The sequence below is a fragment of the Miscanthus floridulus genome, chromosome 4 (genome assembly GCF_019320115.1).
Source record: "Miscanthus floridulus cultivar M001 chromosome 4, ASM1932011v1, whole genome shotgun sequence".
NCBI classification, from domain to species: Eukaryota; Viridiplantae; Streptophyta; class Magnoliopsida; order Poales; family Poaceae; genus Miscanthus; species Miscanthus floridulus.
The window spans coordinates 30404856-30418505 of record NC_089583.1 but is presented as its reverse complement, the minus strand read 5'-3'; the positions used below and the strand labels follow the sequence as shown (position 1 = coordinate 30418505).

At 40.2% G+C, this 13650-nt stretch overlaps 1 protein-coding gene across 3 annotated transcripts; it reads left to right on the top strand.

Moving 5' to 3' along the window:
• Positions 1-3638: 3638 nt before the first annotated feature.
• On the top strand, positions 3639-10952 carry LOC136549572 (pentatricopeptide repeat-containing protein At3g29230-like). Of its 3 annotated transcripts, none has more exons than XM_066540897.1 (4): positions 3639-5877; positions 7720-7921; positions 8000-10401; positions 10479-10952. In XM_066540897.1, exon 1 carries the CDS (start codon positions 3646-3648, stop codon positions 5551-5553), a length of 1908 nt encoding a protein of 635 aa, XP_066396994.1. In that variant the 5' UTR covers positions 3639-3645; the 3' UTR covers positions 5554-5877; positions 7720-7921; positions 8000-10401; positions 10479-10952. The 3 variants fall into 3 exon arrangements, with proteins under 3 accessions (XP_066396994.1, XP_066396993.1, XP_066396992.1); XM_066540896.1 differs by having other exon boundaries at positions 3639-7921; positions 8000-8773; positions 9945-10401; XM_066540895.1 differs by having other exon boundaries at positions 3639-7921.
• The last annotated feature ends 2698 nt before the right edge of the window (positions 10953-13650 follow it).

Below are 13650 nucleotides of genomic sequence, written 5' to 3'. Positions count from 1 at the left end.
TTTAGCCGATAACGCAAGGTATGAGAGGGAGTTGTCCTTGTAGCCTAGAGAGTGAGAGTGTGGTGAGATGTGTGTGATGGGATGGGTAAACGTGTGGATGAGATGGGTTAAAAATTGATGAATTATTATAAAACTTTGATTATACTCGCATAGGAAACCACAACCATAAATAGGTCTTTTGCTCTACCCTTGCATTCCACCTACCACAAAGCAAATGCAAAGCATAGGGTGGGAGCCGGTGGCCAGTACAAATTGTACTGATAATTGTTTGGAAGGTCCCGAGTCTGAGTACGACTACCAGGGAGATGGTTGGGAGGATTAGAAGTCTTGTCCTTCGCTCAAGTTCGGTTCGGAAGATGAAGTCTACGCCCGTTGCCGTTCTACATGATGTTGTTCCAGATGTTGTGTGCTCTGAGTGATTCCGCCAAGTGGCGATGTAATAATGAGTAAAACTTGCTATTTGTACTATCTCTAAGACATGTATTCGATGTATGACTGTGATATCGACTGTTATTTGATAATGTGATGGGATGATCAACTGGGACTATCATGTTATACTTCGAATCTGTAGATTTCCCTTCGTGGAAATCGGGATCGTTTCGGTCATAATCCATAAGCACATAAGGGAAGGCGAACAATGTATACACATATAGCCCCGTGTCTCCTAACAATCTTAATTCTTACTGTTGTCGGGGGGCTTCACAAAATAGCTCTGAACATATTTTGATGCAAAGTGCAACCATGATTATGAATTAACGACACTTTTTAAATTATCAACCATTTGTTGTCCTTCCATGTTAGAAAGATTGCTCAACTATATTGTCACTTAAGTTTTTAACACATGCAAAGCCCTACATTTCTAACTCCAGGAATCAACATCCTAACAAGCGCAATAGAATTACCGCAGCAACGCGCTGGTTCCACTGACTTTCAACTTCTTAATACAAGCTACCCAAATCGTCATCTTCACTAAATGTAATTACTACTTTAATATAGCTAATCCTCACTACAAAGTTTTATTTCAGCATGCAAGACATGCGCATCATCTCCAACTAACAATCCACATTAGCCATATCATATTTCACTAACTTTTAACCTCTTAATGCCAGCTATCCATGTCATCACCATTAAGCGCAATTACTAGTTTTAATATATTAGAAATATATAAGGCTATTTGTTTTACCATATTACAACATCATCCTATAAATCTATCTAATTCTATTACTCCCTCCATCTAAAACAATTAAATTATAGAATTCGTGCAAGTCATATTAGCTTAACTTTGACTAAATTTATAGTAGATAGTATTAATATCTATGTATCCAACTAAGTTTATTATGAAAATGTATTTTGTAATTAATTTCATGATAATTTGTTGTATCATAAATATTAGTACTTTTTATATGAATTTAGTCCAACTTTAAATCGTCTTACTCCTCGAAATGTAAGAATTGGATTAATTTTTTGGACCAATGGAGTAGTCTTTTATTGGTTTCTTTCATTGCCTTGCCCAATTTTAATGGGAGCGATGTAACAATATGTAAGTTTAACTTATATATACTACGGTTTTACTTCTAAAAAAATCCCGCGGCAATATATATATATATATATAAATAAATAAATAAATAAACCTAGTGCAAAAGATGTCTAACTGGACACATAAAGCGACCTCTAAAAATACTAATTGCGTTGTCTTCTTTCTTTGATAGTCCATAACTCGATAGAGCTTGAAAACACATTGAAAAGATGGCAAATGAAAGGGATGCATACAAAGAACCTCGCCATTCAAAAGTTTAAAGACCCCAAAAATCACTCGCCCACTAGCAACATGATCTATACCGAAAAAGCATCGTCCCAAGGAACACAAGCTTACAAACATTCACCACTAGAACAGAGTTTCGGAGAAACCGGATCTTTGTCGTAGAATAAACTAAAAGAAGAGATCAAAATCGCTATATCGAAAGCCAACCAACCGCTTCCTTTATAAATACACCAACTGCCAAGATTTGTAGGGAGCTAACAGATGTAACAGAATATACTCTCGCTGGCCCTTTGCTGTTATTGTCACCACCTTGTAAATGACGCTACAAACTTAACCCAAGATGAAACAAGAAATAAAGAAAGAAAGAAAATAAATCTATTAAGAGAACGAGTCCCTACTCCTTTGGCCACCCACGAGGTCATCGGTAGAGAGAGAGGAGGGGACCCTGGCGATGGTGGCGAGAGGGCCTAAGCTGTAATGATCGAATGAGCAAGGTTTTTTGTTTGGAGGAATCCTACTTAAAAAGTTTGTATTGTGTACCTTGTCCAACCACCTTGCACTTTGGGCGCTATCCTTCCATTCGATCGAATGCTGCTAGTCAGTACTGTTGTTATCAATGGATCTTAGTGATGATATATTTCCATGCATTGATAGTACGACTACACACACTTAATCATCATAAGATAAGATCTAGAAATGATTATAGGCAACACTGTGAGACTTTGAAAGGATCGAATGGCTTAGGAGGACGGTTGAATTAGGTTTAAAAAATTAAAGCAATAATAAAAACTTCAACATATGCAAATCTATTTCACATACTTGCACCACCGAGGCACCTAATGCTAAAAGTATCACACTAGGAAGTCCTAGGTCCGTAGCTTCCATTGCGGAGATGGGGAATGAGAAGAGCCTTCGGGTTGGACTTGGCAGAGCAACAGTGTCAGGGACGACGGTTGTTATGAGTTGAGATGCGGTGTTGCCCTTTACCAAGACACCGTCAGGAACAAATGAGGATAAGAGTATGACAAACTCGGTCGGTGGCAAAGTGGAAGTTTAGGTCCTTATTTGTGAAGAAAATATTTAAATGTCAAAGAAAAAGCCTCAAAAGGCATTCCAACACATGTTTAATAGAAACACGTGGCATTTTAGCGAAACCCAACTTTTATAGTGGCAGATTCCTAAGTTTCTCTCCCCACATCTTGGGAGATAAAATTTGACGAGCCTAATTCTCTTACCCTTTAGAGAATCTGGAGCAGGAGGAGCTCTACCAAATTGTCGTGACGAGCCTAATTCTCTCACCCTTTTAGAACATCTTCAAGAGTATTCAAAACTCACTCTCGATCTTGACTTTTTAGCAAGATTCAAAAATATCTCTCCAACAACTCATTATCTCAACTTACAATCTTTCCGCAGTTAGGAAAATTGATCCAATTGCGTAGAAATACACGCTCATATCCATCGGTCCATTTTCCAATGCAAATAAAAGATAGAGAAAGTATAAAAATGACTACTGTGATTTGAAAATAGTTCGGAATTTCTGATACAAAATTCCCTTCTAAATGAGACAGTAGAAGTAGTTGGAGAAAGATAAGAAATAATATATTTCCTACTTTTTTAACGACTTAAAAAACTTATTGATTTACCAACTGGTTTTCCAGGAACTATCGGAGATGCCTTTAGTGCTTGTTTGGAATTAGTTAACCCAAGAAAATTTCTATAAACCGATGATGTTAACATTAACTATATGCTAATGAAAACGTTGAGCCAATGTTCAGTTTAATGGCGCCGTATTTTTTCAGTTAAAAATTAAGAAAAAAGAAAGACGGCAGACGGGAAGATCAGGGACATTCAAAAATCGCCTCCTCCAACACACCGAGTCACCAATGGAGCAGGAGCTGCTGAAGATCCTGCGCGGCCTCAACCTCAAGTCCCCGCGCCACCTGCTGCAGACCCACGCCCAGCTCCTCGCCCGCGGCCTCTCCGCGAGTCCACGCCTCCTCCCGGCCCTCGTCTCCGCCGCGTTCTCCATCTCCTCCTCGTCCCCGCGCCAGGCAGCCGCCGCGGCGATCCTTCGCGCTGCCGGCGCCAGCGCCTCCACCGTAGCGCACAACACCCTCATCGAGCGCCTCGCCGGGCGCGGCGGCGGCGGCGGCCGGGACTGCTCCGCGGCGGACGCGTTCGCGGCCTACGCCGCGATGCGTGCGGCAGGGGTGTCCCCCAACGGGTTCACCTTCACCTTCCTGCTTCGCGCGTGCGAATCACTGAGGCGGCTGCCGCTGTGCCGGTGCGTCCATGGACAGGTCTTGAGGTGTGGGTTCGGCTCCGACGTTGTCGTGCAGAACGCTCTCCTCAACGTGTACTACAAATGCAGCGACCGGGGTGATGTTGGGGTCGCTCGCAAGGTGTTCGATGAAATGGCTGAAAGGGACGTGGTTTCATGGAACTCCATAGTTGGTGTGTACATGTCGAGCGGAGATGCGACAGGGGCCATGGAGTTGTTTGAGGCGATGCCGGAGAGGAACGTTGTCTCCTGGAACACCGTTGTCGCTGCATTTACGAGGGTGGGGGACATGGTGTCGGCACGTGCTGTGTTTGATAGGATGCCGATCAGGGATGCCATTTCTTGGAATCTCATGATCTCAGGGTATGCAGCAAGTGGCAATGTTGAGTCTGCAAGGTCACTTTTTGATCTAATGGATCGGAAGGATGTGGTTTCGTGGACAGCTATGGTCTCTGCCTATGCAAAGATTGGGGATCTAGATTCAGCTAGAGTGCTGTTTGATCACATGCCTGATAAGAACTTGGTTTCGTGGAATGCAATGATAACAGGGTACAACCACAACTCAAGGTATGATGAGGCACTGCGCACGTTTCAGCAGATGATGCTTGAGGGAAGATTCATGCCTGATGAAGCAACATTAGTAAGTGTCGTCTCAGCCTGCGCTCAGCTGGGCAGTGTTGAATACTGCAACTGGATCAGTTCTTACATTAGTAAAAACAACAGTCATATAACTGTTGCATTAGGAAATGCTCTCATGGACATGTCTGCAAAATGTGGAGATGTAGGAAGGGCACGGTTAGTTTTTAATAAAATGAAAACAAGATGTGTCATTACATGGACAACAATGATATCTGGTTTTGCTTATAATGGACAGTTTAGAGAAGCTCTGTTGATCTACCATGATATGTGCAGAGAAGGAGTCACACTGGATGATACAGTCTTTGTTGCTGCACTTGCTGCTTGTGCTCATGGAGGTTTGTTGCAAGAAGGTTGGAGCATCTTTAAGCAAATGGTTGAGCACTATGGGATTGTGCCAAGAATGGAGCATTATGGATGCATAGTGGATCTACTTGGTCGAGCTGGTAAGTTACAGGAGGCAGTTCGATTTATTGAAAGCATGCCTCTTAAGCCTGCGGTTGTCATTTGGGTAACTTTGCTTAGTTCTTGCATTACACATGGTGATGCAGAGTTGACAGAGTATGTCAGTGCAAGGGTAGTTGAAATAGAACCTTTTAATTCTAGTTATCAAGTGTTGGTTTCCAATTGTAGCGCCCTAGAGGGAAGGTGGGGCAGTGTGATGGATGCACGCAGAACAATGCGTGACCGGGGAGTTGAGAAAACACCTGGTAGTAGCTTGATTCAGGTAGGAAATGAGGTACATGAGTTTTTGGCTAAAGACACAAGGCACAAGAAAAGGAAAGAGGTATATGAAACTTTGGATGGTTTAATAGCCCTCATCAGACATACAGAGCACACCCCTTGGATAAGTTATTGCAGCACACTTGAGTAACAGAGAGTTCTTTGAGTAGTTGCAACCTTACTAAGTCAACAATAAGTTCCAGGCTAATTCCTGTGGGAGGCCTTTTGTCTAATAGGCAATCAAGGGCTGATGAGCTTTGTAGCCAAGATTGTGATTAGATCAACAATTTATGCCATCATTGACACCAGCTGAGCATGTGCCAATCTTAAAGAGGAAGTACCTACTTTGCATCTCAGATGTTTCATTGAACTAAGTTACTGACTCAAAGTTGTCTTCTTAATTATAAATTCATGTATGCAGAGACCCAGTTTCAAGCTTTTCTAGTTACTTTTGGCCCCTGGGATCCCTGCGCAGGTAAGCAGCTAGCTTACCAGCACACACACACTCAATTTGGCTAGAGGTAGAAGAAGGGGTTGAGCACAGCACACACGCAGCTGAGCAGCAGCTTTGCTGCTCTGAATGTTGCTTCAGCTGAACTGAGTATTGCATTGCCTAAGGTGTAGTATATATACAACTCTTGTACCAACTATAAGGTACACAAGAGTATGGCTGGGTACAGCCCCATCTACTCCTAGTACAGCAGGTACCTTGCTTAGATCAGCCCACTACCAACATGGCTGATGTAGTTTCTACCAACTACTAGTACTAGATGGCCTATTGCCTTACAAGCTACAGCACTAGAGAATGGACAGCCATGCTGACCAGTTCCAACTCCTAATCTGCAGCAAAGAGAGATTTGGGGAGCAGCAGATTATGTCTTACAGTTACAATAAAAAAATTGTTGAGGATTATTTTCCACTGATGATCTACCTGGCTCATTGCATCTTGTTGAATCTTGTATCCTCGTTCCATCAAATTGATGAGATGTCTTGCTTTCAACATCTTAATACCTTTTAAAACAAGAACAAAAATGCTAAAACATAACCATTCAAAGAGTTTACTGATGATGTAATTTTAGTCCATTTAGTGCTAACACAAGTTACCATGTTCATATTGAAATGGAGTTCTATCCTGTTGCTTCTACACCTACATTACTATGTAGAGTAAAACTATCTTATCATTTTAGGTATATTCACATGGTTTTCATCTCAGGGTTTACAACGAATTTGCATATTGTTGTCATTATTGCTCCAGTTTTGTATTAGTTTCACACTTTATGTGATGTTTCTAGTTTTGCGCCTTAAGGGCAGCTGTCGGTGGTTGGGCCTTGATAATTTTGCTCTTTTTTCTACTCCCAGTTGTTTTTTATTTGATTTCCTAGAATCCTTGGTGTCAAACTTTATAAGGTTTGACCATTGATAGGTCTGAAAATATCAATATTGATTAAATGAGAATGATATAGCTTATGGTTAGATTTGTCTTCAGGAATGCTTTCAAATGTTTAGATTTATTAGAATATATATAGTAATATAGTGATCAAAAGAAACTAGTCAGAGTGATGTCTCAAAAAACAATAAAAAACCACAAGATAGAGATAAAGGTCAAATAAGAAACCAGAAAGTATTTTGTGAACTTGAATTTCTCCCTCTAGTGAAAATGCATTTTAAGAGTAAAAGGTTGGTCCAGTGTTGAATCTTCATTCTGGATGTAGGCTCCCCTGTCTTTCCTATTTTTTGTGACCAAACTTCGATAAATCAACCTCAACTCATCGTTTGTTATGCTGCTGTGGTTCCAGAAGGTTCAGAGTGCTTTGGTATCATGGTTTTTTTTTATCTTTAGAGGAAAGGAAACCAATACTGGATGTCTGGATCATCCTGTTTCATCAGTTTCTTACTGTCCAGCCTTTTTCATTTTGCTCCTCTGTTGCCTCAAATTTTTATATTGTATACTGCAGTAGAACTGGCTATCCTTGAATTTGTTCCACAATAACACCATATACCATATTACATTTACATGTACTTGAGTACTTCTTTTGAACAAGGCATCCATTGGATCCTCCTTTTTGTGCAGGCTGGGGAATTGCATTGATATCTTAGGACTCGTGCTTGCAATTTGCTATATTTAATATACTTTCCCCACAAAATTGTAGTCCTTTATACTGCAGCTGTGAGCATATCTTACTTTGGTGAAGTTGAACGAGTTTGTTTGCAATGTGCTTTGACCTTTCAAGTCTGTAAAATTTTCCAGAACTAACTTATATTGTAGATCCTCCATGTGCCCAGTTGTTCATTTGACACGTTAGATTTCTGGATGCAGTTGCTATCTTCTGGTCCCATAAATAATGGTACTCACATCACACATGCTGGAACCCGGAAGCATCACTTCATGTCCAACCACCCAAGAGTACTACAGTGCTGGGTGCTGCTCAACTAATTGCGGTGGTACTTCTTGTGTTTGTCATGTGTACCTAGGACGATGCATGGACAGCCTTTAGAGCAAATGGCCGTGACCACAAGAGGTAATCTAATCTTATATTGTTCATAGCTGCAGGAATGGTTAATCGTAAACTGTTTCATTTACTCTGAGTGATCTGCAGGCAGATTCACAAGAGAGAACTGCCTCCGTGCATAGTTGATAGCTCGATGCCCTAAATGGGAGCAAAGTGTGATTGATGTCTCCAAATTTTGGTAAGACAAAGACAAGCTTCGCCTCTTTTTGGCATGGTTGAGTTGGCAACCTGACTGGGCCAGAGGCATCAACGAGTGTGTCAACTGTCAACTCTTCTATGTGAATTCCTCTGTTTCCTGACCAGTGTTTGGATCCAGAAGGACATTGGCTCTTCAATTATCTTAATGAATTATGATTATATTTCAGTTCGTTGCAATTATCCCTTTGTTTCACAAAGCTGGAGCAGCACACTGAAGCCGTGAATGTGGGTTGTTGTCTAGCGAAGGCAATGGTTCGCTGAATTTCTGTAGTGTTGGGCCATTCAATAATCATGATGCCAGTGAGGCACTGCCGCATTGGAGATACCTGAACAAAAATCACTGGATTCAACAACAAAATAGAATGAATGTGCATGTGCATGGTTAAAGTCTATAAAATACAAATTCATGGATTTTGCTCATATTCCATGTCAGAATGTCAGATGAAAGCTGATTCAGCTATCGCCTATTATGATCTAGAATATCATGGAACTGGGGGGCATCAAATGAATTGCAGTTGCAGTATATTGGCCAGTCATTTCCATTTTGAATAGAAAATGAACTGTGTTTTATTTAAGATTGATGAGGCCACCATTGACATGAGCTAACCATGTGCCAATCTTAAAGAGGAAGAACCTACTTTGCATCTCAGATGTTTCATTGAAGTAAGTTACTGACGTAAAATAGTCTTCTTTATTATAAATTCATGTATGTAGAAACCCAGTTTCAAGTTTTCTAATTACCAACAGAAAAATTGTTGAGGATCATTTTCCGCTGATAATCTACCTGGCTCATTGCATCTTGTTGAATCTCGTATTCTCGTTCCATCAAATTGATGAGATGTCTTGCTGTCAACATCTTAATACATTTTAAAACAAGAACAAAAAATGCTAAAACATAACCATTCAAAGAGTTTACTGATGATGGAATTTTAGTTCATTTAGTGCTAACACAAGTTACCATCTTCACATTTATTGGAGTTCTATCCTGTTGCTTCCACACCTGCATTACTATGTAGAGTAAAATTATCTTATCATGTTACGCATATTCACATGGTTTTCATCTCAGGGTTTACAATGCCTTGAGGGCAGCTGTCGGTGGTTGGGCCTTGATAATTTGCTCCTTTTTTTACTTCCAGTTCTTTCTTATTTGATATCCTAGAATCCTTGGTGTCAAAGTTTTTAAAGTTTGACCATTGATAGGTCTGAAAATATCAACGTTGATTATATGAGAATGATGTGGCTTATGGTTAGGTTTGTCTTCAGGAATGCTTCAAAAATTTAGATTTATTAGCATATATAGTAATATAGTGATCAAAAGAAAGTAGTCAAAGTGATGTCTCAAAAAACAATAAAAAAACCACAAGATGGCGATAAAGGGTCAAATAGGAAACCAGAAAGTATTTTGTGAACTTGAATGTCTCCTTCTAGACGCATTCTAAGAGTAAAAGGTTTGTCCAGCGTTGAATCTTCATTTTGGACGTAGGCTCCCCTGTCCTTCCTATTTTTTTGTTACCAAACTTTGATACATCAACCTCAACTCATCGTTTGTTATGCTGCTGTGGTTCCAGAAGGTTCAGAGTGCTTTGGTATCATGGTTTTTTTATCTTTAGAGGAAAGGAAATCAATACTGGATGTCTGGATCATCCTATTTCGTCAGTTTCTTACTCTCCAGCCTTTTTCATTTTGCTCCTCTGTTACCTCAAATTTTTATATTGTATACTCCAGTACGACTGGTTATGCTTGAATTTGTTCCACAATAATACCATAGTACATTTACATGCACTTGAGTACTTCTTTTGAGCAAGGCATTCATTGGATCCTCCTTTTTGTGCAGGCTGGGGAATTGCATTGGTCTCTCAGGACTCGTGTTTGCAATTTGATATATTTAACATACTCCCCTCACAAAATTGTAGCAACTTTGATAGAATTGAGTCTCTTATGCTGCAGCTGTTGAGCATATCTTATTTTGGTGAAGTTGAACGAGTTTGTTTGCAATGTGCTTTGATATTTCAATTCTGTAGAATTTTCAGGAACAAACTTGTAAATCCTCCATGTGCCCAGTTTTTCAGTTGACATGCTAGATTTCTGAATGCAGTTGCTATCTTCTGGTCTCATAAATAATGGTATTCTCGTCACATATGCTGGAACCAGGAAGCATCACATCATGTCCAACCACCCAAGAGTACTACAGTGCTGGGTGCTGCTCAACTAATGGCTGTGGTACTTTTTCTCATGTGCACCTTGGACCATGCATGGACCGCCTTTAGATCGAATGGCGGTGACCACAAGAGGTAATCTAATCTTATGTTGTCCATCTCTGCAGAAATGGTTAATTGTAACTGTTTCATTTACTCTGAGTGACCTGCAGGCAGTTTCACAAGAGAGAACTGCCTCCGTGCATAGTTGATGGCTCGACGCCCTAAATGGGAGGAAAGTGTGGTTGAAGTCTCCAAACTTCGGTAAGACAAGCTTGGCCACTTGTTGGCATAGTTGAGTTGCCTACCTGCCTGGACCAGAGGCTTCAACGAGTGTGTCAACTGTCAACTCTGCCATGTGAATTCCTCTGTTTCCTGACCAGTCCTTGGACCCAGAAGGACATTGGCTCTTCAATTATCTTAATGAATTGTGATGGCATTTCGGTTCGTTGCAATTATCCCTTTGTTTCACAAAGCTGGAGCAGCGCACTGAAGCCGTGAATGTGGGTTGTTGTCTAGCGAAGGCAATGGTTCGCTGAATCCCTGTAGTGTTGGGCCGTCCAATAATCATGATGCCAGTGAGGCATTGGGGATGCCTGAAAAAAAAACACTGGATTCAACAACAAATTAGAATGAATGTGCATGTGCATGGTTAAGTTCTATAAAATACAAAATTCATGGATTTTGCTCATATTCCATGTCTGAATGTCAGATGAGAGCAACAAATAGGCAGCTACGACACTTTCTAGCAAATACTATAATCCCAGTGTTGACAAAGATGGCTAATGTGTGAGGGATATTCATACGATTAATTCATGTGATGGTACTTGAATTAGGCCCTGTTTGGTTACTCCTCCTATAAGTTTTAGGAGCTAAAATCTGGATAGAATCTGTTTAAAGAACCAAACACCTCCTCCTAAAACCTTCTAAAAGTTTTAGGAGGTTGGTTTTTCTTTAGGAGCTCCACCCCTTCCTAAAACCTCCTAAAGTCCTTCCTGGACCCTCACTACCCCTTATTTATTGCCCTCTCCTTCTCTCCCTCTCCTAAAGAAGGGTAAAAGTGTCTTTGTTCAATAACATTTACTGCTTTTAGTCAGTTTTATGAGGTGAACTAAACACTTTTTTAGGAGGTTTTAGAATGCTGCCTAAAACTTTTAGGAACTAAAGTTTTAGGAGGTCGAAACCAAACAGGGCCTTAATAATATAGACCGTGTGTGTCAGAGTGTGACCCACATCCGGACCAGATTAATTTGTACCAACGTGGTATTTAATTGGAGAAAAAGAAAAGTTTTCCGCTGCTAAAGAAACTGTTGATTCTCCAGTTATTTTGAACCAATGTGGTATTTAATTGGAGAAAAAGAGTTTTGATATAATTATGATGTTGTTATTTTCTGACCAACGTTGTTAATAACAATATCGTAATGTTAATGATTTATGCATTAATTCTGCTTCTGCCCAACGGTGATGTAGAATTAGTGTATAAGAAAAGTTGATAATTTTAATGATTTATGCATTGATTTTACTTCTGCCCAACGGTGATGTAGAATTAGTGTGTAAGAACAGTTGTCAAAGTTAAAGATTTATGCATTAATTCTATTTCTGCCCAACGGTGATGTAGAATTAGTGTATAAGAATAATTGTATGTTTTGATTTTGACCAACGTTGGAATCAAGGCATGCAAATGATGTGTTATTTTATGTTAAGAAAAGTTTTAACCTGGTTTTCTCATCTTGTCTAAGGTGGACTGGGTAGTCACCTCACCGTATTCCACTGAGTTTGTGGCACCGGTGAGGGAGACAAAAGATGCCACTTGGACAACTAAAGAAAGGGATTTTGAATCTCAAAAGATCTCCTATGACTTTTGAGCATAGGAAGTGGGTCACTGCCAACAAGAAATGTTTGGCTGTGATAAAGAACATGATTAAACCTGTAATTGTGGGCTCAATATTAGAATGTGACACGGTCACTGAGTACCACGATAGAATAAAGAGTCAGTTCACTGGCACTTCAAAGACATATGCTACTCAGCTGATAAAGCAGCTGGTGACAGAGTGTTACTCTGGAAATGGTGGCATAAGAGAGCTCACGATGCGTTGTCAAAATTATGGCACTGTCGTTTAGGCCATATTTCGAGAGGGGAATAGAAAGACAAGTTAAGAATGATATTCTTCCTCCATTAGAGCTCTCAGATTAAGAACAATGCAGAGACTAAGAAAGATGCTAAATGAAGCGCATGAATTTTATAGATTATTCACACAGACATCTATGGTCAGCTTTCCTGTAAAGAGTGTATATGGTTATGATTTGTTCATAACATTCACAGATGATTACTCCCATTATGGCTATATTTATTCAATCAAAGAAAGAAAAGATGTATTGGATAAATTTAAGATATTAAAGATTAAGATAGTCAGGTCTGACCGTGGAGGAGTACTACGGTCGGCATATCCTAAAAGAATGACATAGTAGCCCAGTATTCTATACCGGGTGAACCTCAGCAGAATAGAGTAGTTAAAAGAATCAATCGTACCCTGATGGATATGGTGGGCAGTATGATAAGTTACTCCACCTTATAGTTGAGCCTGTGGATGGAGGCGTTAAAACCTCCATTTATATTCTCAATAGAGTATCAAGAAAGTCGGTGCTCAAAACACCGTATGAGTTGTGGACAGAAAGAACACCCTCACTTAACCACTTGCGTGTGTGTGGGGAGCCCTGCTGAGGCTAAAGTGTTTAACCCAAATATTGGGAAGTTATATCCCAAAACAGTAAGTTGTCATTTATTTGGCTACACAGAAAAGTCAAAATGTTTTCGTTTCTACTGTCCAGAGAGATATACAAAGTTTGTGGAAACGAGACATGCTGTCTTCCTAGAGGACGAATTGATGAAGGGGAGCATGGTAGCTCGAGAAATTGACCTTGAAGTAAAGCGGGTGTAAGCGCCCACTCCAATGATTCATGAGCCAATTTTCTCACTACCTGCTGTAGCTGCACTGACAGTGCTAGATACTGTGGTGCCAGCACCAGTTGTTATCTCATCTGTGGCAACAATGAATGAAAATGAGGAACCTGTTCTTCAGGATCCAATAGAACCAATTGCCACACATGAGGGGGAGCAACAACAGCCTTAAACAGAAGATGTGCCAAAAGTGGAGGCCCCTAAAAGATCTCAAAAAGTTAGAAAATCAGCTATTTCTGCTGATTATGAAGTGTATAACACTAAGTAATTTCAAATGGAGGATGATCCCACCTCATTTGAAGAAGCCATGAGAAGTGATCATTCATCAAAGTGGCTTGAGGCCATGGAAGATGAAATGAAAACAATGAATGTCAATAAAGTTTGGG

What these genes read in the sequence shown, in the direction of transcription:
- LOC136549572 (XM_066540897.1), top strand. Translation starts at nt 3,646, where the DNA reads ATGGAGCAGGAGCTGCTGAAGATCCTGCGCGGCCTCAACCTCAAGTCC.